The sequence below is a fragment of the Motacilla alba genome, chromosome 11 (assembly GCF_015832195.1).
Source record: "Motacilla alba alba isolate MOTALB_02 chromosome 11, Motacilla_alba_V1.0_pri, whole genome shotgun sequence".
In the NCBI taxonomy this organism is placed as follows: Eukaryota; Metazoa; Chordata; class Aves; order Passeriformes; family Motacillidae; genus Motacilla; species Motacilla alba.
Window position 1 is genome coordinate 19671338 of NC_052026.1, and position 22812 is coordinate 19694149.

General features: G+C 50.5%; 2 protein-coding genes across 5 annotated transcripts in view; one reads left to right on the forward strand and one right to left on the reverse strand.

The window, feature by feature from the left end:
- The window catches only part of GALNS (galactosamine (N-acetyl)-6-sulfatase), a 41323-nt gene extending 21412 nt beyond the window's left edge, over window positions 1-19911 (reverse strand). Inside the window, exons 1-11 of one of the 3 annotated variants that reach the window (XM_038148611.1) lie at window positions 19671-19911; window positions 17041-17164; window positions 15791-15865; window positions 14714-14816; window positions 12432-12575; window positions 11497-11563; window positions 11266-11393; window positions 10419-10558; window positions 9170-9273; window positions 3088-3224; window positions 546-648 (exon numbers count right to left, since the gene is read on the reverse strand). In XM_038148611.1, coding sequence (XP_038004539.1) covers window positions 546-648; window positions 3088-3224; window positions 9170-9273; window positions 10419-10558; window positions 11266-11393; window positions 11497-11563; window positions 12432-12575; window positions 14714-14816; window positions 15791-15865; window positions 17041-17164; window positions 19671-19898 — 1353 coding nt within the window. In that variant the 5' untranslated portion in view covers window positions 19899-19911. Of the gene's footprint in view, window positions 1-545; window positions 649-3087; window positions 3225-9169; window positions 9274-10418; window positions 10559-11265; window positions 11394-11496; window positions 11564-12431; window positions 12576-12770; window positions 12966-14713; window positions 14817-15790; window positions 15866-17040; window positions 17165-19670 lie in introns of those variants that run through there. The other 2 variants (XM_038148614.1, XM_038148612.1) reach the window with 2 other exon arrangements.
- Window positions 19817-22745, forward strand: TRAPPC2L (trafficking protein particle complex 2 like). Of its 2 annotated transcripts, none has more exons than XM_038148624.1 (5): window positions 19817-19917; window positions 20946-21118; window positions 21548-21635; window positions 21742-21821; window positions 22566-22733. In XM_038148624.1, exons 1-5 carry the CDS (start codon window positions 19885-19887, stop codon window positions 22609-22611), a joined length of 420 nt encoding a protein of 139 aa, XP_038004552.1. In that variant the 5' UTR covers window positions 19817-19884; the 3' UTR covers window positions 22612-22733. The 2 variants fall into 2 exon arrangements, with proteins under 2 accessions (XP_038004552.1, XP_038004551.1); XM_038148623.1 differs by lacking the exon at window positions 19817-19917 and adding an exon at window positions 20161-20232 and having other exon boundaries at window positions 22566-22745.
- Window positions 22746-22812: the final 67 nt, after the last annotated feature.

The window sequence follows — 22812 nt, forward strand, 5'->3', positions numbered from 1 at the left end:
CAGGCTCCAGACTTTCCCAGAATATCCTGAGTTGGAAGGGACCCACCAGGATCAGGGAGCCCAGCCACAGATGAACATCTGAAAGCTCAGGATTCAGCAGGAAAGGTTTAATATTAAGGGGGATTAAGTGCTGATTAAAGGGAGCATCCCTCAGAGCAACTTGGAATTTGCTCATCTTCCTCTCTCTGTACCTGATTTCAGGAGGGAGAAGTCCAGTCCCCTCAGGATCACAGAATTATTTAGGTTGGAATATCCTCTAAGATCATCAAGTCCAACTGTTCCCCCAGCACTGCCAAGGCCACCACCAACACGTGTCCCCAAGTGCCACATCCATATGGCTGTTGAACAGGGGGATTGGGACTCCACCACCTCCCTGGGCAGCTGTGCCAGGGCTGGACAGCCCTTTTGGGGCAGAAATATTCCTGATGCCCAACAGAAACCTGCACAGCAGCTCTGAGGAGACTGAGGCATGGTGACATCCCCCAGTTTAAAGGTGTCTGTCCCCAGGATCCCAGGGAATCCAGGCCAGGTCCCTGGGCCATTACCTTGCTGTGCTCCTCCCAGGAGTTGCTCCAGGTCCAGTAGTGAGCTTTGTAGAGCCCAGCTCTCACTGCCATCAGCTCGTTGCCACGATAATAGAAAATGGGCCTGGAAGGAGAGCAGAGCTGCATGAGAAACACCAACAGCCAGGGCCCAGCCTCCTGATAAGGGCCACAAACCCCTTAATGGCATCCCACTTCCCATGTGGATATCAGGCAGGAACAGGCTGCCTCCTAATAGTCTCCTCTGCAAGGTTTTCAATTAACATTTCTTAAAGTGTTCATCAAGTTGAGAGCTCACACGGTGCAAGAATGAAACATTATCCAGCTTGGCTGCCAGTGATTGTTAATCCTTGAACTCTCAGCCCCTGGGATTTCCTCTGGAGCGTGGCGGCTCCAGCCTCAAACAGCTCTCAAGTGCCTGCCTGCCAGGGAAAAGGGGATTCAAGGGCTCTGGGATGCTCGGGATCCTCTGCCCAGCTCCACAGCTCTGCCACGGAGCTGGCAGTGCCACATGGGCAGGGTGGAGCTGGCAGTGCCACACGGGCAGGGTGGCCAGGAGGACACCAGGTGCCGGCGTGTTCTGGATGACATCTCTGAGAAACTCCACATGGAAAAACCTGGCAGCCAGACGTGCTGTGGTTTTAATTCCTCTCCATCTTTCCCCCCCAAACCTCACTTTGCAGCATGTAAACACGCTGCTAAAGCTGCACTTGCTCCCAGAGGTTTCCCTAATTAATAATTCATCCAGGAAATGCATCTCACTCGCTGCATCTGTGCTGCTCCCTGGGCATCCCAGCATCATTCCTGCTGGTTTTCCCAACAAAACGCTCCTGGTTTTTTTTGAAGGAACAGCACAAAATATTACTGGAAGGGACTATCTGCAGGAGAGGGGGTTGATTTGTTGGTGCAGCTCCTCTCTCCAGCTCTTTTGGGCTGCTGACAGGACACGAGGGTGAAGCTGTTTGTCACTGTCAGGGGGAGCCTTTGTCTTTCCTTCTCAGATGCCACCTCAAAAACCACTCACTCTGGTGATGCCACCTAGAGAAACCTGTCCCTAAATGCAAGGTGAAATTGAAATATCCCTGTGTGAATGACAGGAGTGGCCTCAGAGCTCTTTTAGCCCACAGTAACAATGAGCCTCCCTCCTTTGTCACCAAGAGCTGCCACCAGGAACAAAGGGGAAACAACTTTGTCACCAGGAACAAAGGGGAAACAACTTGGTCCCCAGGAAAAAGGGGAAGCTGCTCCCAGAAAAGCCCATTCCTGCATCCTTAACACAGCTGGAAGTGAAATAAAGGCAGCAAGAGAGACCTGCCAAAGTGCAGCACCTGATCTAAACCAGTGCCATCAACAAAACCCCCCAGAAGTTTTCCACACAGCACTCCAATCTCCTTTTCCTTGCCATCAGCAGCCAATATTTGATCAGTTATTACGTGCCCTCCTGACTGAAGGTTTTAGGTTTTTCCTTATAAAAAAATACATTTTCTATTCTGAAGGAGGATTCCAGCTTGTGCTCAATATTCTGATATAAATTATTTCTCTTCCACCTCCATTTACTTCTTCCTTTTTAAGCTTAAAAGAACACAACAACTGCCTTTCCTGGAAAGTTTTTGGGGGGCTGTGAAAACTTTGTCCTGGTCATGTCTATGAGGAAAAAAAAAAAAATGAAATAAAAAAAAAGAAGGAAAAAAAAAAGCCACAAAATTCCTGCACTGAAATTTAAAACAACAAAGAAACTTTCCAAACTTCCAGAAGATAGGCCAGGCTGTGTTTGAGGAACATGCAAGGCTCCTGTCAGGTAACACTCAGGTGTGCTCCTTGCTTAAGAGGCACAAAAGGAATTCCACAGCACAAAGGCTCTCATCTAAGAAGGAAAAGAGCTCCAAAAATGTTTTCCATGCCTAAGTTTCCTTGCAATCTCCCAAAAAAATATGACTGTAGTCAGATTTCCCAGGCTGCCAAATTCCTTACCAAAATCCCAACTCCAAGACTTCTCCTGACCTCTGGCACTTCCAATAAAATATTTGTTGGCAGGATCGTGGTGCCTGTGCCCAAGAGCTGACAGCACATAAAGATCCCAGGTCTTTCACCCAAATCTATCCCTGCAGAAGCCCTCCAGAACCTTGGGAAGAGGATTTTCCTGGTGTTTCCAGGTCCTCTGCAGCACCTCTCAGCCTTCACCTCCCAGCTCTGCAGCAGGACAAGGACCCAGCACCCTCTGGGCAGCTTTTGCAGTGATAAATAATGGATTCTCCCCCAGCCAGGCTCCAGTTCTCAGGCTTTTATCTCCCCTCCTGCCATATGTTGTTCCAGGGATCCCTGCTAACCCTGTGACATTTTCATCTGTCCCCAGACTCCACTGTATGGCAACATGCCACATGTCAGGAATTCCCACCTCAGCTTGTTCCAGCGGAGCAGGAGCGCAGGGGAAGCTCTGCTGCTGCCTGCATTTGGCTTCCATTAAATACTTGGGAGCTGGTGATAAAAAACCAGCCCCAAATCTGGCATCCCTTCAGGCAGGAGCAGCTCTGGGATAATCACTGACCTGTCAATTAGCTTGCCCTGCAGGATGACAGGTAAAAGGTCGATGCCATCAATCTGTCTGTCACTGGGAGGCTGCAGACCCGCCAGGGAGAGGCTGGTGCTGAACAGATCCATCACACTGCCCAGCTGACGGCTGACCTGCAACCAAAAAATCAACAGAAACACATTTGCAAAGAGCCCTCCAGGAAAATCTGTATGGAAACACGTTCCCCCCACAGCTCCCTGAAAAGCTCTCCCTTTACACTGCTGCAGTCACCAGTAAACTCCCCTGAAAACAATAAAGCAAAGGAAACAATCTCTATTTCTCCATTTCCAGGGAGAATTTGCATTTTTTATTATTTTTTTTCCATTTTCCTCTCCCTCTCCTCACTCCCGTGTATCCCTTTTCCAGGAATGTGCTGTCGCAGGGCTCAACTTAATTTAGCAAATTCCAGCTCATTTGTGGATTGAAAAATCAGCACTTACACCAAGGGAAAAAAAGTCCTTGATTTGTTCCCTTCTCCAGGTCATCTCTGGAGTCCAGAGTACCCTGAGAGAGTTCCCAGAAAGCACAGGGATAGATGGATAATAACAAAAAGAGCCTGATGACTTCATCTGCAAACCATTTCCAACAATTCAAGAACTGTAAAGTTGTGTTATTTTTAGTCCATATTTTAATAAGGGAGAAAAACATCTGGGTTTGGCTTCAATGGAGATGTGCAAGGGTTTTTTTTCCCCCTTTCTCCTTACTTGGAAGCCATACTCATCTCTATGGTCTTAATTATTTATATTTTAAAACCCTACAAAGTCTGTTCTGCCTGATTCTTTGGGAGCCTCTGCTCCCTCCTCGTTGTTGCAGGGTGTTTAATTAGTCAGTGACACACTCAGTTAAAGCAGATGCTGCCAGATCAGGAGCACCAGGATGCACCAGCACAAGATGTGACAGGAAAAGAGCATTTTCAGCCACAGCACTTGTTGGGAAACAAGAAACCATTGGACACAACCCCACAGCTGTGAGCACCAAAGCACTTTCTGACTAAAATCCAAGTCCAATCCCAACAGAACAATGTTGGGACTATCAAAGACCTTTTACCTCTGATTCCTTCTACTCACAAACAGACCCCCAGCCTCTAAGCTGACACAAATTATTTAAATGCAACAAATGATGACACGATAAATGAATTTTTATGAGATGCTGGCTCAAAAATAAAGGGGAAAATCGGGATACTAAACCTTGTATTAAGAGGCTGGGCTGAACAAAGTGAACACAAAGGAAGAATTAAGAAATTTAAAAAAAAAAAAGAACTGGAGAAAGCAACATGCAGGGGCCTAATTACAAGTTTAACATTACAATATCACATTACTTGATTACAGTCATTTCAATTTTTAATGGCTTTCATTCATCAGGAGGTGTTGGCAGGAACACATCTTATTAAAGCTGCATGCAAGAATCCTGCCACAATTCCTTGGGAGGAAACAAAGTGCAAAGCTTGAAGCACCAGAGGGAACCTGGCTGTGGAAATCCTTGGGAAAGCAGCTGCATCAGCTGACCACGACCAACAGGTCCTGGGCCCTCAGCTCAGGATTTATCCACGGCCACAGCAGGGAAAGGTCCTGCTCAGCCTGGCCTTGGGGACAGGCACACAGGGAGACGTTTCCCAGACAAGCTGTGGCTGCCCCAGCTCTGGAAGTGCTCAAGGCCAGCTTGGATGGGGTTTGGAGAAAATTTATTCTTTATTTTAGTGCAGCCTCTTCCTCTCCTTGAAATGATTTTAATCATGCAGCCCCACTGCCCAGCTCCAGCAGGGCCATCCCAGAGCACTGGGCACAGGATGGTGGCCAGGCAGTTCTGGGATGTCCCCTGAGGGAGCTCCAGACCCCCTCTGGGCACAGAGGAAAGCTCTGCCTCAGGTCCAGGTGGAACTCCCTGGGATCTGCTCCTGCCCATCCCTCCTGTGCCATGGCTGGGCCCTGGGAGCAGAGCCTGGGCCCTGCCCTGTCCCCTCCCTGCACAGGGACACGGCCAGGGTCCCTCTGAGCCCTGCCCTGTCCCCTCCCTGCACAGGGACACGGCCAGGGTCCCTCTGAGCCCTGCCCTGTCCCCTCCCTGCACAGGGACATGGCCAGGGTCCCTCTGAGCCCTGTCCCTGCACAGGGACACAACTGAGGTCCCCCTGAGCCCTGTCCCTGCACAGGGACACAACTGAGGTCCCCCTGAGCCCTGTCCCTGCACAAGGACACGGCTGAGGTCCCTCTGAGCCCTGTCCCTGCACAGGGACACAACTGAGGTCCCCCTGAACCCTGTCCCCAGGGCTGAAGCTGGGGCCATGAGCAGCTCCCAGCCCTGCGGGCTCCTCCCTGGGCTCATTCCCACCCGCAGAGCTGCAGAAGGAGCAGCTCCAACCCCTCCTGCTCCCCCCCCAGCCCAGCAGCCAGCCCCTGGCGGAGCCCTTTTGTAATCAGAGCTCTCACAATTTCTCCATCTAATCCAAAAATCACTTTTCCTGTTGTGGCTCCGTCCCAGCGCCTCAATCTTTTGATAAGAGGCAATTGCTGACCCCGGGCTCGTGCCTTTAATGTCACCTCATTTATCCAGAGCGTGGGGACAATCCTGGGGGGCCACCACGCTCCCCTTGTCCTGGCCCTTATTAACCAGCACCAGATGTAGATGACTCTCTTTAATCATCCAATTACGTTTCTGGTCTCAGACAACATTTTTGCCGTGAAGCAGAAAAAAACTTCTTAAGGAAATTAAATGCCCATGCCACAGCCACTTGGATTTATCTGTGCTTTGCAGCACCACATTGAAGAAGGAAAAAGGGGGAAAAAAAAAGGTTAATGTTTATATAAAACTTTGAAGTATTTTCAGAGAAAAAATAAAAAAATTACCATTTTTCTCCTGTCAACAGGGCTCTTTCATTCTAGTTGCCTTTCCCTTTTATTTATTTCATTTTTTTTTTCAAGAAAATAAAAAGAAAAATCCAGAGAGGGCAACAGCCCAGAGAAAATAAATAATATATAAACGGAGGGAGATCAGATATTGCTGTATCAGTGAGGAACAGCCGGTATTACGCACGTAAGGATGGATTTTTTTCCCCCTCCTTCCCCCCCTTCTTTTTAATAAACTCTCAGTATCCACACAACGTCTTTAAGAAAATGAAATCCTTTTGCTGTGGGCCACGGCGCTGGAAGAAATAGTCCCCAGTGCTGTTATCAGTGCTTTCAAGCTTTAACTCTGAATCAAAGGCGACAATTAATAAAGTCGCCCCCGCCAGGAATGGAAAGGAGGAAAGCTAAATATTTGAAACTGGGTGAACAAATGTCAGGGTGTTTTTAAATAAAATCCTTTTACAGTTATCACAGCGAGCAGACCTGATATCCCTGTCTAATTCAATTTCAATTTGCGCCCCATGGGAGATAGGGAAGAAAAGGTTGCAATGCTGTCTTTGGGTTGATATGTTCTTTTCTCCTTCAGGAAGCAGGCACGAGAGAGGAAGGGGAGGAGGGCGAGGGGAGAGAGGAGGAGGATTCAAATACCAATAGAATATGATTTTTTTTTTCCAGCTGGATCCTTCCAGAAGGCAGATGTGATGTGGGGAATGTTGAAACGCTGATTTGTTGTGAATTCACCTGGAAAACGGAGCCGAGGAGGAAAGTGCAGCCAGGCTGTTTGTGTGGGAATAAATATTCCTGCTGGGGAGCAGAACTCACTGAGTGTTGATGCCAAGAGCAACACACACTCCTGAGGCATCCTTCCCCTCCAAAAACCCGCAAAGCAGCCAACTGCACCAATTATCCCCAGCTCCACAGAGCTCTGGCAGGTGCTCCCACCCTGTCCCTCAGTCCTTGTGTTTAGGTCGAGGTGCTCCTGTACTCCAGCACAGGAATGTGCTCTTTAATAAAAACAAACCCCCAGCCCTATGGATCAACGAAATTATTAACTGCCAGGTGGAATCACGGAATGGTTTGGGTTGGAAGGGACCTGAAAGTTCATCCAGTGCCCCTCTGCCATGGGCAGGGACACCTTCCACTGTCCCAGGGTGCTCCAAACCCTGTCCAGCCTGGCCTTGGGCACTGCCAGGGATCCAGGGGCAGCCACAGCTGCTCTGGGCACCTGTGCCAGGGCCTGCCCACCCTCCCAGGGAGGAATCCCTTCCCATATCCCACCTAACCCTGCCCTCTGGCAGCGGGAGGCCATTCCTCCTTGTCCTGCACTATCTGCCCATATAAAAAGTCCCTTTCCCTCCTTTTCCCAAGGTTGCAGTGAGATCTCCCTGGAGCATTTCTATCAGCAGACAGAGCTTTCCACACAATAACTGGACTTCACCGGCCAGAGACACAAACTCTCCTTTCCTGAAACAGCTCCTGGCCCTTCCCTTGCTCCTCAAATGGAAAGAAGCAACCACTGGGAGCCCTGGGGACAAACCCAGCACAGGAAGGACTTGACCCTTCAGCTTTGTGCTGAAGTTCAGAACTCCCAAGCCTTTTTTTCCCTTCAATCTTGACAAGTAGGAGCAATGAGAGACTTTGAAGCAGCTTTCCCACATTTCACAGCTACTTGAAATAGACAGGACTGGGGCTGAGCACTTAAAACTCCTCCAGAGGATGGTGAAGCTACAGCAAGGTACAGGAAAAAAAGCCAAAAATGCAGTGGTGGACACAAGTCTCTCACCTGTGGTCAGGGCTGCTGAGGGAGCAGTGCTGGAGCCTCGAAGGCAAGAACACAAGCAGAAAACACAGGTGAGTTTCTATCACAGTTGCTGAGCAGCAGATAAGGAGGTTTTGAAGTTGAGCACGTGCTTAAGGCTGACACTGGCATGGTGGAGGAGAGATTTTGGGTGTATCCCAAAATCTGGGAGCTCCAGGCACAGCCCAGCTGCCCAGCCCACCCTGCACACACAGCTCTGCACAGCACTGCCTCTTCCCAGGAATTCAAGCAGCAGCTCCCAAAATCTACCTGGGAGAGGGGTCCCAGCCAGGCAGAAAAGAAGCAGGCACAAGGATTTCTCTCTCCTCCTGTTCTTAATTATCCTCAGAGTTACTACAATGGAAAGAATTTTTAAATTTGGGCATTTTCTCGTTCCCATTTATAATGCATGTTTACTTTTAGCACATTATTTAGTTTGGACCCAGCAAACAAAACACTCAGCTGCAGTTTCATGTTCTCCTTTGCTAGCCCAGGGCTGTTGTACTTGGCTTGCAAGGGCTTTATGGAAATGTTTAAATTTAAACAAAACGACTGTTTTCATTTCAAATTAGAAAAATAATAAACCATCCTTGGTAGGTTTGGTGAACTCTCGAAAAATAATGAAACCAAACCACCCTCTCCTGCCCTCAGCTGCAGATCTGAGCTGCCTCATGGACCCTCCTAAATGTAAATGATAAATTATCATTAGCCTGCCTCAATTAAACCACCCCAATGGAATGCAACTTCCACAAATGTTTTATTTATGACCAGTTTGCAGGCTGGAGCACGGTGCCCAGTTAATGAAGGATCACTTTCTGCAGGGCTCAGAGATGCTCACCAGGGGGAGGGGGCTGTGCTGTCCCTGGGATCCTGCAGCAGGACTGATTGCATCCCTCTGTAATGAGAGCTGGGACAAGGGGGCTGGCAGTGCCACTGGGGGGTTATTCTGAAGTGATCATATCTGCATTTGTGTACAGGCAGCACAGAGCAATAACGTGGTGTCTACACCTCCCTGAGTGGAGCTTTCATCAAGCACCAAAGTGAGAGATGTGAGGGTCAAACCACTCGGTACCTCAGGGCATGGAGAGTGTGGGGGGAGCAAATTCCTGCTCTTTATACTCCAGTTTGTTCAAACACATGAGAAATATCGAGGTCCAAAAGAGTAAAGGGGTTAAAAAGAGCAGGGAGACGAGAGCAGAGCCTGGATGCTCACAGCAAAGTTGAGCACAGCCCCTCTAATGGAAACTTGCGTTAGAATGGCACAGCTGTCTGGGGCAGCAGCAGCTCCTTCCTCACACAAACACCCGGACTTGGGGCATGGGAAACGGTGAAGCAGAGCCCCCTGAGCCCAGCAAGGAGTTCTCCAGGCCCGGCAGCCCCCCCAGGCTGCTGAGAACTGCCCCAGGCAGAGACTCACCCCTCCTGCAGGGATGTGGCCGGGCCACCAGGCGATGGCCGGCTCCCTCATGCCACCCTCGAAGGTGGTTTGTTTGCCACACAGGAAAGGCCCATTGCTTCCTCCTAGGGACAGAAAAGAAGCCTTAAACCCCCAAAACCACCAGCATTTCAAAAGGACACTGTCACCCAGGCTGGTTGAAATGAATTCTCATTTCTGCATGGATGCTTCTTCAAAGGGCATGGCCAGAGTTGGGTTTTTTGTCATTATTTCCTTGTTTGTTGCGTTGTGTTTGTGGGGTTGTTTTTCAATATCCATTTGTGATGAAATTTTAGGAGTGTCTTTTCAGCACAGGGAGAAAGTGACAGTTGAACACTCCTTGCTATGAACAACTAAATCAAAAACAAACCCCCAACAAAGAGGAAATACCTCACCCGTGTTCTCCTTTCCCCTGTCTGTAACCAAAAGAAATCTGACACTTTCAGGCAGAAACAGCATTTTTTCATAACTATTTTAAATTTTAAAGTATCAGAACAATACTAGATGAAGGTGCAAGAGAGAGAAAAATAATCCTGCATTCCCTGAATGGTCACTCAGATATGGCCAGGGTTTTGCAGGAATATCTGGAGTTTTAATCCAGCCCTGGAGCCCAGCTGGCCAAGGCACAATCAGGGAGGTCTCAAAACTGATTCCAGGTCACACAAAGTCAAAGCCAGTGGCTGAGCTGAAATCAGAACTCAGGTTACTCCCTGCTCTGTGGTTCAATAACCACAAGCCAAGCCTGGCTCCAAAGAGAAGAGAGCAGGTTCTAAAATCAATCTGCAGTGATTTGTTTCAGAGAAACCATCAGAAAATTTGTTAGCTAACAAAAATCGTTTCTGTTCTTGATATTTTTCATGAGAGCTGAAGAATGAGGGACTCTTGAAGTCTCTCTAATTGCTCAGAAGGCTGAAATATGCATTTGGCAGATGGAGAGTAAACACCCTGCTAAGTTACTGAGCCTGGTTCTCAATAAATTACAGAATATTCCCTCCCTGACAGTGCAAATACACACAGGTAACAGCAACACTGGGGCAGGAAAGATTCCATTTGGCCAAGCACACCTCCTCCAACAGTGACCAGAAGCACTGGACATAAATTATTCCAAACATAAATACTCTGTCTTTTGAGGCTTCTCCTACCTCATAACACAGATCCCACACACAGGGCTTTTTTTTCCTCTGAGAGAGATTTGATTTCCCAAGGCCAGGTTTGCTCAGCTGAGCCTCACCTTGTTTGGGAGCTGAAATGAGAGCAGCCCCGTTGTCAGAGGTGAAGAACACAAAGGTGTTCTCACTGATGCCCAGCTGCTGGAGGTGCTTCAGGATTTTCCCAACGCTGTCATCGATTTCCCGCACAGCATCCCCATACCTGAGGCAAGAGGAGATGCAAAACACTCAGAGCAGCAAAATAAGGGTCAGCACAACGTGTTCAGTGGATTGAACTTGTACCTGTGCTGCAGAAATCCTTCTCACGCATCAGGTTTTCTGCTGCCACTGCAAACTTTTGTGTCTGTGGCCTGCAGAGAGCAGCCCCCCTTGGGTACTGAGGGTCAGGGTTTGCTCAGGTGTGAGCCACTCCTGGACAGAGGAATTCGGCCATAAAATTCACAAACAGAGGCAAACCCACCTTGCCACAGACTGGGAGATAATAACATGGCTTTCCTTATGGTCAGAAACTCTTTGAAGCAACACTCCCAGTGTCTACAGGGCTCTTTGCCTCCTCCAAACTGCATTTTTAGGAGTGCTTTTCTATTTGCTGGTTCGATTTATAGGCTTTTAAAACAGGCACTGATCAGACAAAAAAATCTTCTAAAAAGTCCTCTGTGCCACAGACAGCATTGCATAACTCACTCAACTGGCAAAGGAGCTCAGAGCCCCCCTCCTCCCCCTGGGGACACGTGAGCTTCACCTCAGATTAAAGCCAAATTATGAAAGAACAATCCAAGCAAATAATGCATTTCAGCACACACACACTTGAGGAGCAATCCATGCCTTGGATCCACCAAGCACTGCTCAGGTTGGCTGCTGCAGCTGCAGGAGGAATTCATTAAAACAACCCCAAAAAGCAGAACTTACAGCCCTCTCTGACTCGTGCCCAGGAACTGTTTGGAGGCATAAACAGGAGCGTGGGTAGCATCAATTGCCCAGTATAAAAAGAATGGCTGCTGGCTGGCCTGCTGCTTGCTAATAAAATCCAGAGCTTCCTGTAAACAACAATAAAAACGAATTTATCCTCTGCCGTCAAAATTTCTCCAAAAAAAAGAGCAGAAAGTCACCTTGGCTTAGAAGCCAGCACTAAAATAGTACCTGCAGGTAGAGCTGAGTCAAGTTGGCTTCACCTGTCTTCAGATCAATTTTGAAGTCTTCATAGTATCTTAAGATAAAAGGAATCAGAGAGGGAAAAAATCAATCCTAAGGAATGAACATCAGAAAAAGGATTTTCCCCCCTTTTATGGATTTGCTCCCCTGTGTAAGGAGGTGACAAACAAGTCACAGTTAACACTCAGCAAACGCTCTTCAGATATTAAAAATATGTCACCATAATTGTTCTTATGGGAGAAAGTGGTGACAGAGCTTGACGCAAATTAATGACTTCAAGTTTTGGACAAACCTGAGGGACTGGCCTTTTGCTGTAGGGGGCAAAATGCTTTAAAATCTCCTGGTGATTCATAAAGAGCCAGCTGAAATGGGAATAAAATTTCAGAAATACACAGCAACTTTCAGTGAGACAGAGAAATGCTGGAAGCAGAACCTGGGCTGCTTTGGAAAGATTATTTTAGAGGGATCTCCAGCCAGCAGTAAAGCAGAGAAGGGCCTGGGGAAGCGCTCAGGGGAGTAACAGCAGTGAAATGATACAACACCAGAGTGAAAAATGAATGGACAAGAAGGGCCCAGACTGCAGACTGGGAGCAGGGAATGGAGCTGTGCAAACACACAAAATGTTATTCCAAACAGGAAGAGAAGGAACAAAGAGGCCTTTCAGTACAGAATGGGAGCAGCTTCCAAGAGTGGAAGCCTTCAGGGTGCCAGGGATGAGCAAACAGCTCTGGGAGGGCAGCTCCACATCCCTGCACCGTGCACATGACACTTCCAGGCTGGTCATGGTGTTGGACCTTCATTAACCACAGAACCACGGGATCCCAGACTGGTGGGGCTTGGAAGGACCCCAAAGCCCACCCAGGTGTGTGATGGCAGCAGGGAGAGCCCAGAGAAGCCCAGGGGCAGGTGAGGAGCTGAGTTACCTGCCAACCATCTCCCAGTCCCTGTAGACAGGGATGTTGGGGCGCTCTGTGCTGTTGTAGGGCCCAAAGTGGCAGTTTGGGGACCCAAACCACTCATCAAAGCCGTGCCTCAGGGGGTGGAACTGGGGCCGGTGCCCCAAGTGCCTGGCAACAAAAACAGCAGGGCAGAGTCAAAATTCCACTGCAGAGAAGCCACCCCTCAGCTCATCAGAACAGCATGCAAGAACACAGTCTCTGCCTAAGAAATCAAAACTCAAAGCATTTCAATCACATCAATGACTCCAGAGCAGCGTCTTGAGCTCTCTCACACTTGTTGCAAGCACAGCCATGCAGACTCACCCCAGTGCTCACTTATATTCCATTTTATTTACTCTCCAATCACTGTTTTCCATTTTTTCCTTCCACTGGTGTCTTCTCCCATGCTGTCTGATGATCAGCACTGATGGACTACACTGCCCCAAACCACTGCAGAGATGCACATAATGTTTCACTTAAGGATTCTGATCTATGACAAGTCCCTTTTATGCCACTGAGCTGTAAAAACACAAGGCAGAGCTCATGAAATGCACCATTCCATCCTCATCCCCCTTATGGAGCATTCATGCTGCCAAAATGCTACAAAGAGACCTGAATGGAAATGAAATGAGGTTTTTGTGTGCACATGTGGACATAAAACACATTTAGCTACTCTTGATGACAGCTCCTCTCTACTGTGCAGCTTGAAAATCCTCCATCCTTAACTTCCAGATGAAGCTCCTCTCTAGTCTCCAGGTTTTGTACTGCAGATTCTACATTTCCTGCATTTATAGCACCTGGAAGACAGGATTCCCATGCTCCCTGTCTCTGAAGGGGATCTTGGTAGGTCAGTGTTTATTTAACCATTCCATCTTCCCCTCACGAGCCTGGATCTGCCCCCTGTCCACTTTGTGCATCCCCCTCTGCACCTTCTGAGCATAAAGGGCATAAAATGCCTTCCCTGGAGTAAAATGATCCCTGGAGTTACTCTGAGCTGCTCCAAAGTGAGTTATTACAGGAAGAATCCTCATTTCACTCTGATTACAGCTTGGTGATGTAACTGCCACTGCAGGTCTGACCTGCAGGATTCCACCCTTTCCCCTTTTGTAGATGTGGGAACACAAAGTTATTCCTGGCTGTTCCTACAACAGGGCAGATTGAAAAATATCTTATTCTACAAAAGCCCTAAAAGAACTTACAGAGACATTAAACAGTGACTGAGATCCAGATCACTCTCTGCATATTACAGCTCAAAAAAACTGAGATTTAATGAAACACAACAAATTCCACACTGGTCGTGGAAAATACTTTGAACTTGCAAACTTATAATGAAGCCATGGAATTTACTGTCACAGGACACCCTGAAGAGATTTTAGAAGGGATGATGAAACAATAAGAACATTTTCTGCTGGAAAACCTCTGTGAGGCCAGGATGAGACTCCAGTTTTACCCTGCATTTCTTCACATCTTTCCAGGGTATCACTCCCAGCCCTGTCCAGGAGAAGTTTCTGGATGCACAATAATGCCCTGCACATTCCTGCTTAGTCCTATTCCTGCTAACAGCTGCAGGTCCTTCCAGATTTGCCTTTTTTCCCAAGGAACTGGCACCAATCTGCATTTGCCTTGTTTATTCCTTTCCCCTGGGTGTATGAATTTCCATTTATTAGCACTGAACTGCAGCTGATTGCACCCAGCCCACTGAGCGGATCCCTCAGGGCCACTCTCCTGCCTGGATTTGTGCTGATAAATAATTCACTGTCTTAGGGTGCTTTGCTTTCTTCCCAATTCCAGCAGGTGAATCCAACCACAATTCAAACTCACCCCTCTCTAACTTATTAATGAAACTGATAAAGAAATTCCTGTTCCTTTCCACAGGAATTCAGCTCACCAATAAAGTCCCAAAATGCAGCAAGAGTCGAAGATAAAAACCACGGAGGTGCTCAAGGCAAATTCCAACAGAATATCCTGGTGTTTTCTGATTAAATAAGTGGTGTGAGGTGTGGATAAAAGCCCAGAGTTGAGGAGTTTATAAATACAAATACACACACAAAACCTCATCAACTCTTTGTATGAAGACATATGTAAGTACTCGTAATGGGAACACTCAGGAATTGATCCCAGCAGGGGGAAGATCCATCCCACTTTCCAAAGTTGGACATTTGAGCTTCAAAACATTTTTTTTCCCCTGTAATTCTGTTTTTATTGCTTCTCCTTCCCAACACACACAGAGTGAAATCTCAAAGCAAGAGACCTCCGAATAAATTTACCATTTGCCAATGATCTTATTGGTGTAACCAGCTTTCTTCAGGAGCTCTGGAAGCAGTAATTCAGAATCTGGGATTCCTCCTACTATGTCCTGCGGTGTGTATGCTGTGGAAAACAAATCACAAACACCTTCCTGACTCTCCAAAACATTACAGCACACAGCTCACGTACTGGATCAGAAAGAGACTCGTTTGGAGGCCCAGCAATGCCATTCCTTGGAATTCCTCCCACGGGATGGAGAGAATAAACCGATCCAGGGAGACCAAAGGGAGATTTCCACCCACTTGTGTACGAGGACAAATAATAAAGGGAGCTGCCACCCCAGAGTGGAGGTGAGACCCTTGAAAGGGAGATGTCACAGAAAACCAGGTGTTTCAGGGGTGGTCTTTATGCTGTAAATTTGCTCTGTGTTTTCTAAAATGAAGGCAGCCTTTTCCTAACTCAAATAACCAGGGGATGATCTGATATATTATAGGTTGGACTCGATGATCCCAAAGGTCTTTTCCAACCTAATTCATTCTGTGATTCTGAAAGAAATGAAGAGAGCCTCTCATCCCTGAGGCTCCAGGTGAGACTGTGCTCAGGGAATCGACCCCCGGCTGCTGCTTCCTGCCCAGCCATGCCCCAGCACGTGGCATTTGTCCCTCTGGACCCTAACCAACCCAGGGATCTTCCCTGGCAGCACCAGAGGCACGAGGGGTGGAAACCTGCTCTAAAACTGGGTGGAAATCTGCCTGCTGAATCAACCTGTGAGCAGCCACTCACTCTCCCCTGTGGGTTTTACACTCCCAGCTGATTTTCCTTCAGCAGACCCCAATTTCCCTGCCCAGAGGAAACATTCCTCAGCCAGCAGAAACAAACGGATCAAGCAGCCTGGTTTATCCTCCTCATTTGAGGAGGTTTCCTGCTTGATGAGGAGGAAGCAAGAAAATTCACACTTATTACCAGCACTTAACAGGCTTTGGTGGCCCTCTGGAACATCCATGGGGAAGGTACCCCGTGTCCAAACAGAAACTTCCTACAAGGCCCAGAGGGAAATCAGGAGAGGGAGGGAGGGAGGTCAGCAATGAGGCTCCTACCGTTCCTGGCGTGTCCATTGGTGGTGTAAAAGCCATTCCTGACCGGGAGCCGGCCCGTCAGCAGTGCTGCCCTTGCTGCAAACAACACAAACATTTCTTTATAGCCATTCCCTGCTTAATATTCAGGTTATTGGAGGAGGAGGAGGCCAGCACACTGACTGGAGTGTGTCAGCGTCCTCTCGTCACAGCCAGCCACTAAATCACTCACACTCTCCCAGTTCTGAATCCCTTCTGATGCATCATCTGAGTTATTCCAGCTGAAATTTGGCCCCTTTATTAAATTAGCCACACTGAAGAGTCATTCCCTTGAATAGCCAATGGAGCAACCCTCAGAGCTCAGTTATATATATATATATTTATTATGGATTTAAGAGGAAATCCTAGCACAAACTGATTAGATGCTCAAGGCTAAGCTTTCGAGCTTGACTGAACAAAAATCATGAAATACAAAGAAAGAGCTGTCCAGCTTTGACAATAAAAGTCAAGTCCTGACTGCAGGGGATATTTAAACAGATGTTTAACTTCAAGCATAGGCAGTGCCACCACTGGCTTAGCAGGATTTCAGCATATTTTAAATGCCTTTTCTGAGCAAGGACATCATCAACACACTGGCAAGTGCTATCCTAAATGAGAGCCCAAACCAAAAGCCCCTGTTCTTCATTTTTGCTTCAGTTCTTGGCAGTTAATCAGGTTTGAGGAAAAAAAGAAAACAACAAAAAAAAAGAAACCACCTCACAGAAAAAACAACAAGGAGAAAAATATCTGCCTCTCCCAGACCCAAACGTTCCTTTTATCTCTTGTCCCTGTCCCAGGAGTGTTGTAAGACACCAGGGTCAAAAGCAGGACACAAACTGCTGCCTTCCCTTGCAGGAAAGTCTCACCAGAGCCTACAGAATCAGACCAAATATGTCCAGCAACAGATCTGATCCTGCTTTGTTTAACCCAAAATGAGAAAGACGAAAAAAATGCAATGGCTGGGGCTGGAGTGCTGAACTGCAATGGTACAAAAATCCTTTAGCTGCACTGATCACCGAGGCAGCGCTTTGTAGGAACTGAGAGCTGTCGGGTTTCCAATCCAAACAGAAACAAGAAGGGAGCAAAATGCAAGATCAAAGCAGCAAATCCGATCTCCGGCCTGAGGGCAGGCCCTGCTCTGGTTGTTAGCCCATGTCAGAGGCTGGCAGACACCCCAAACTCCTCAGAGGGAGATGTTTCCCATGCTTACGTGGTTCCAACTGCAGTGTACTCACAGGGAGAGCAGAGGGGGCTGGCAGTGTAAAAATCCAGGAAAAGCATCCCTTCTGCAGCCATCTGGTCTAGGTTAGGGGTTTCCTTGGAAGGCTCTCCGAAAGCTCCCAAATCCCCCCAGCCCATCTGTAAAAGGAACACACCAGAAGATGTCAAACTCCCTTTCCACAACCCCATTTTTGGGCCCACATAACACTTTCAGTGTACCCCTTCATTTAGGAAGTTTTACAGTGCTCATCTCCCTACTCAGCACCTCACAAATGTGCCAGCAATGATCTCTGCCAGCCCATGGAACAGGAACTCTCACACTTTCCCCTGGTGGGTGGGAAATTGAGGCACGCAGGATTAAATGATTTACTAACAGGGATTAAAGCACTTGCAAGAAGCCCAGTGTCTTCACTGTTACTCAGAGCCTGAGGCACACCCAGAGCAAAGAGGAAGAGGAAGTTACATGCGGTTTACTCGGGGTTGTGCAGCTGCCACGTCCGAGCCCTCAGTGCCTGCCCTGCTGTCTGTGCTGGAGGCCAGGATTCCACCTCAGCCTCTGGATCTGTCCCTCTGCAGGACTGCAAACACCAGGAAAAGGCCTGAACGCCAAAGCAGCACTGCAGGAAAAGCAAGGAAGCGTTTTAAAAGCCAGAGGAATCTGCCAGAGGCATCACCAGTCCCTGTGCTCATCTGCAGGACCGTGGCTTCACCCTGCTCTTCCTCCTGGTGCCGAGGGCTCACACACCAGGAGAGCCACAGCGTTCCCAGCAGGGTGTCAGTGCTCACTGCTGGAAGCTGTCCCTGGGAGAAGCTGAGCTCCAGGCAGAAGGTTCTGGAAGGCAGCAGCTCAATGAGCCATCAGGCAGCACAGGTGCTGGGGATTGTGCTGTGCTCTGGGAAAGGCAAGGTGTGTGTCAGGCGAGCCACGGATGCACCCAGACCCTCAGGGAACCATCTGGTGCCATCAGCTTGGACAAGAAAACCGTTGCAGAGATGGTTTCTGAGTTAAGGAGCAATGAAATGGATCCCCCTGGCACTGGGAGGAGGAACTCAAAGGGATTCAATGGATTCACCCCCAAGTTCCTGATTTTTCTGTATCATCAAGGAAGAAAGACAAAAAGAATCTCATGTGGCTCTGATTCCAGAGTCACAGAGGGTGAAGGGAAAAACCCCAGGGAGAGGTGTTTCTTATGAACATATTAAATAAATCAACAGTTCACAGAAGCTGCAGACAGGAGCCTTGCACTGTACCAACACTCCCAGAGTGGGAGAACCCCTGTCCCAGAGAGCCTTCCCCTGGAAAATTACAATGCCAGCTTGGGAGGGGGAAATGTTCCTGAGTGGAAAACGGAGATCACAGAATTACAGAGCTCGGCAACTCTGAGTCCAAGCTGTGCCCAATCCCCACCTTGTCCCCAGCCCTGAGTGCCACCTCAGTCCTTCCTTGCGCACCTCCAGGGCTGGGGACTCCAAACCTGCCTGGGCAGCCCCTGCCAGGGACTGCCAGAGGCTCAGCTGGCTGGAAAAGCAGAGGATTCTCCTGCTCAGGAATGTGGGAACACCATGGGAACAATGGGCAGGACAAAGTGGCAAAAAGGGAAGGGTTTGCCCACCCTCGTGAGCTCCTTGAGTAGCTTCAAACAGCAACAAACACATTTCCACCACAAACACACCTGGAAGGTGACAGGAAATTATTGGGAGAGAAGCAAACTGGGTAGATGGCAGCGACCTGAATGTGTTGGAAATGAATATAATTCCTTATCCACGTGGCCAAGGGTGCAAAATTGAAAAGATTTTGAGTCAAAAATAAATCTGTGATAATTTTTGCTCTTGAATAATTTACTGTCATTTTTTTCTCTTCCCAGTTCAGAGAGCATAATGAGCAAAATTACTTTTCCTCTTGTTTAGTTTTTCAGGAGGCCACCAAGCCCCTCCTTGTGACCAACAATCATCAGGGTTGGAAGGGAGCTCTGGACATCATCCAGCCCAAGGCAGGGACACCTGGGGCAGGTGACACAGGGACACATCCAGGTGGGTTTGGGATGGCTCCAGACGGGACACCCCACACCCCTGGGCAGCGGTGCCAGGGCTCTGCCACCCTCCCCGGGCACAGGCTCTCCCTCGCGTGGAGAGGGAGCTTCTCGCGGTTTGGTTCACGGCCACTGCTGCTCCTCCTGCCCCTGGGCACCGCTGGCAACAGCCTGGCACCGTCCTGTGACACCCACGGGAACATCTGTACGGACTGATGGGACCCCTGGCAGCCAGCCCTTTTCCCGGCCGGAGCTGCCCGGCTCCCGGTGCTTCCCCAGCCGGAGCTGCCCGGCTCCCGGTCCCTCCCCGGCTCCCGGTGCTTCCTCAGCCGGAGCTGCCCCGATCCCGGTCCCTCCCCGGCTCCCGGTGCTTCCTCAGCCGGAGCTGCCCGGCTCCCTGTCCTTCCCCGGCTCCCGGTGCTTCCTCAGCCAGAGCTGCCCCGATCCCGGTCCCTCCCCGGCTCCCGGCCCCCCTCAGCCGGAGCTGCCCCGCTCTCGCTCCCCCTCAGCCGGCCAGCGCTCCGGACCCCTCACACCCGGTCCCTCCATGTCACCCCCGCCGCGGCGCGACACCACCCCCGCCGCTCCGGGCCGTCCCGCGGTGCCGCACTCACGTCGTCCATGAGCAGGAGGACGATGTTGGTGGCGGCGGCGGGGCCCAGGGCCCAGCAGAGCCCCAGCGGGGCCAGGGCCCAGCGCAGGCCCCGCGGCCCCAGCGCCGCGCTCGCCATGGCAACCGGGCCGCGCGCGCCGCACGTGACCGCCGCCCCGCGCCGCACGTGACCGCCGCGCCGCGTGACCCGGCGGGACGGCAGGGGCGGGGCCAAGATGGCGGTGTGCATCGCCGTGATCGCCAAGGAGGTGAGGGGACACGGGACACGGTGTGCGGGGACAGCGCGACACGGTGTGCGGGACACGCTGTGCGGGGACGGCGCGATACGGTGTGGGGGACACGGTGTGCGGGACACGGTGTGCGGGCCCAGGGAGACAGCGGGACACGGTGTGTGGGAACACGGTGTGCGGGCTCACGGTGACAGCGAGGACAGCAGGACACGGTGTGAGGGGACAGCGGGACACGGTGTGCGGGCCCGGGGGACAGCGGGCCCCGATGGCGTCATGCGGCCCGAGCGGGGCCGGGTGCAGCAGCGAGGCCTGAACAGGGAGCAGAGGCCTCAGGTTGTGGGGCTGAGGGGAACGGGGGTCACTGGGGTCTGGGGAGGGGTGAGGGGAGAGGGGCTGGGGCTCAGGTCGTGGGGCTGAGGGGAACGGGGGTCACTGGGGTCTGGGGAAGGCTGAGGGGAAAGAGGCCGGGGCTCTGCTTTTGGGGTCTGAGCAGGGCAGGGGCTGTGGGAGGCTGTGGGGTATGGGAGAGGGGAATGGGCAGGATTTTGGGTTGTGGGGTTGGGGGAACAGGGGTTAGTGGGGTCTGGGGAAAGGTGAGGGGAGAGGGGCTCTGCTTTTGGGGTCTGAGCAGGACTGGGGCTGTGGGGTAGGGGAGAGGGCAGTGGGCAGGATCTCGGGTTGTGGGGTCTGGGTGGGGGTGAGGGAAGCAGAACAGAGCAGAGGCACGGTCGGGGGCAGGCATTGGGGGAATGGGCTGGGCAGGAGCAGGGCTGGGGCAGCCAGCACAGCACAGTGTGAGGGTGCTCTGGGCTGTCCTGCTGCTGGGAGAGAAGGGTTTTCCTTGGGACAGACAGGCACAGGCTCTGCTGGGGCAGATCACAGACACCTGAGCCTCGTGTGCTGCCTGTGCAAATGGTTCTCCTGCCATGGGGACAGCTGTGCTCCAGAGGTGCTGCAGCGTGGGGAGGGGCTGTGCTGGGAACATAAAGGGTTAACCAGCTCTGGCAGCAGCAGATCCCAGGCAGTGTGACTTGCTCTGCTCCCAGAATTACCCCCTGTACATCCGGAGCGTCCCCACGGAGAACGAGCTGAAGTTCCACTACACCGTGCACACCTCCCTGGACGTGGTGGATGAGAAGATCTCAGCCATGGGCAAAGCCCTGGTGGACCAGAGAGAGCTCTACCTGGGGCTCCTCTACCCCACCGAAGACTACAAGGTGTATCTTTGTCATGCCTTGGGCCAGGCCATTGTGGGTTTGGTTTAATCACAGAATACCCTGAGCTGGAAGGGATCATCAATCCAACCCCTGCCCTGCCCAGACCCCCCAACAATCCCACCCTGGGCATCCCTGAGAGCATTGTCCAAACTCTCCTGGAGCTCTGGCAGCCTCGGGGCCGTGCCCATTCCCTGGGGAGCCTGGGCAGTGCCCAGCACCCTCTGGGGGGAGAACCTTTCCCTGATCTCCACCCTAAACCTGCCCTGGCCCAGCTCCAGCCACTCCCTGGGTGCTGTCCTGTCCCAGAGAGAACAGCTCTGTGTCTGCCCCTCACGTTTCCTGTCAGTTTGTCCCTCTGGGCACAGTCCAGCCTGGTTCAAGGCTGTGCCAGGCCCTGCAGTGTGGGAGGCAGCTCCTTGACCCCCGCCCAGCTACGGCTACGTGACCAACTCCAAGGTGAAGTTTGTCATGGTGGTGGATTCCTCCAACACAGCCCTGAGGGACAACGAGATCCGCAGCGTGAGTGCAGCACGGCAGAGCCACCCTGCTGGGGCTGCTCCTTGCAGCTCCCCAGGACGTGCTGAGACACAAACAATTGACAGACTCACCTCCCCTCTCTTTGCAGATGTTCCGAAAGCTGCACAACTCCTACACTGACATCATGTGCAACCCCTTCTACAACCCTGGGGACAGGATCCATTCCAGGTGAGTGCGTTGTCCACATGGATCTCTTTGACGTCTTTCTGGAATTTTCAGGGCACCTCTGATGCAACAGGACCAAGCCTGTGGTTGGCCAGTTCAGCTGTGTGCTCCGAGAGCCTTAATGAGAACAGTGATGTTGGTTTGGGGCCATTCCTACTCGTGACAAACTGATGGTGTCAGAAAAAGTTCCACTGAGCTCCCACTGCTACCTCAGCACTGGGGTTACAACATTAAGCCAAGCAAATGTATTTTTTTGGGAGAAAAAACTACCTGAAAATAGAGGTAACAACAGTTGGACTCGATGGTCCTAGAGGTCTTCTGCAGATTTAAGAATTGTGAATATTAAAATGGAGTAAGGAGAACAGGTTAAAGAGTGAACAAGTGCCCTTGTCCAGGGGTTCTCCTCGGGTAGGGACAAACATTCAGCACGTGGAACTCCTCACCTGTGAGGGTCAGTGTCCCCCATTCCCACTGAAACCTCACAGGGAATTTCAATAGATAGGGAGTTTCTGTGGCCTAGGCAAGAACAACTCTGCAGACACAGAGCAGCAGCCAGGATAAGACCTGTCCTCACCTCAGCTTAATTAAAAGTCATTAATCCCTCAACAGCTTGTGCTGTAAAGAGGAAAACCCCGTGCCCAGCTTAGGGAAAGCCAGGCAGAGGCAGGGTGAGAAAGTGGTTTTGTTACAAAAGCTGTGCAGAATGAGCTCCTTCCTTTAATAATCTGTGTTTATGTCCCTCTCCAGGGCTTTTGATACTATGGTGAACTCCATGATGATGCAGGTGTGCTGAGCCCCTTCCCACCCCCCCGGGAAGCATTCCCTGTGTGCAGGAGCACACCTGCAGTGCTGTAAATATTCCATTGTGTAATAATTTAAATTTGTTCTGTGTAAAATAAACCTGACCACCTGCGAGGTTTGCCTGGATTTGTACTCGAGCAAGCACAAACCACTGCTCGCAGACTCATGGCACGCTTTGGGTGGGAAGAGACAC

Coding starts and splice junctions, on each gene's coding strand:
- TRAPPC2L (XM_038148623.1), top strand. CDS start 20,173: ATGCGGCCCGAGCGGGGCCGGGTGCAGCAGCGAGGCCTGAACAGGGAG. Junction 21,636..21,741: donor GGGACAACGAGATCCGCAGC/GTGAGTGCAGCA, acceptor CTCTCTTTGCAG/ATGTTCCGAAAGCTGCACAA. Junction 21,822..22,565: donor GGGGACAGGATCCATTCCAG/GTGAGTGCGTTG, acceptor GTCCCTCTCCAG/GGCTTTTGATACTATGGTGA.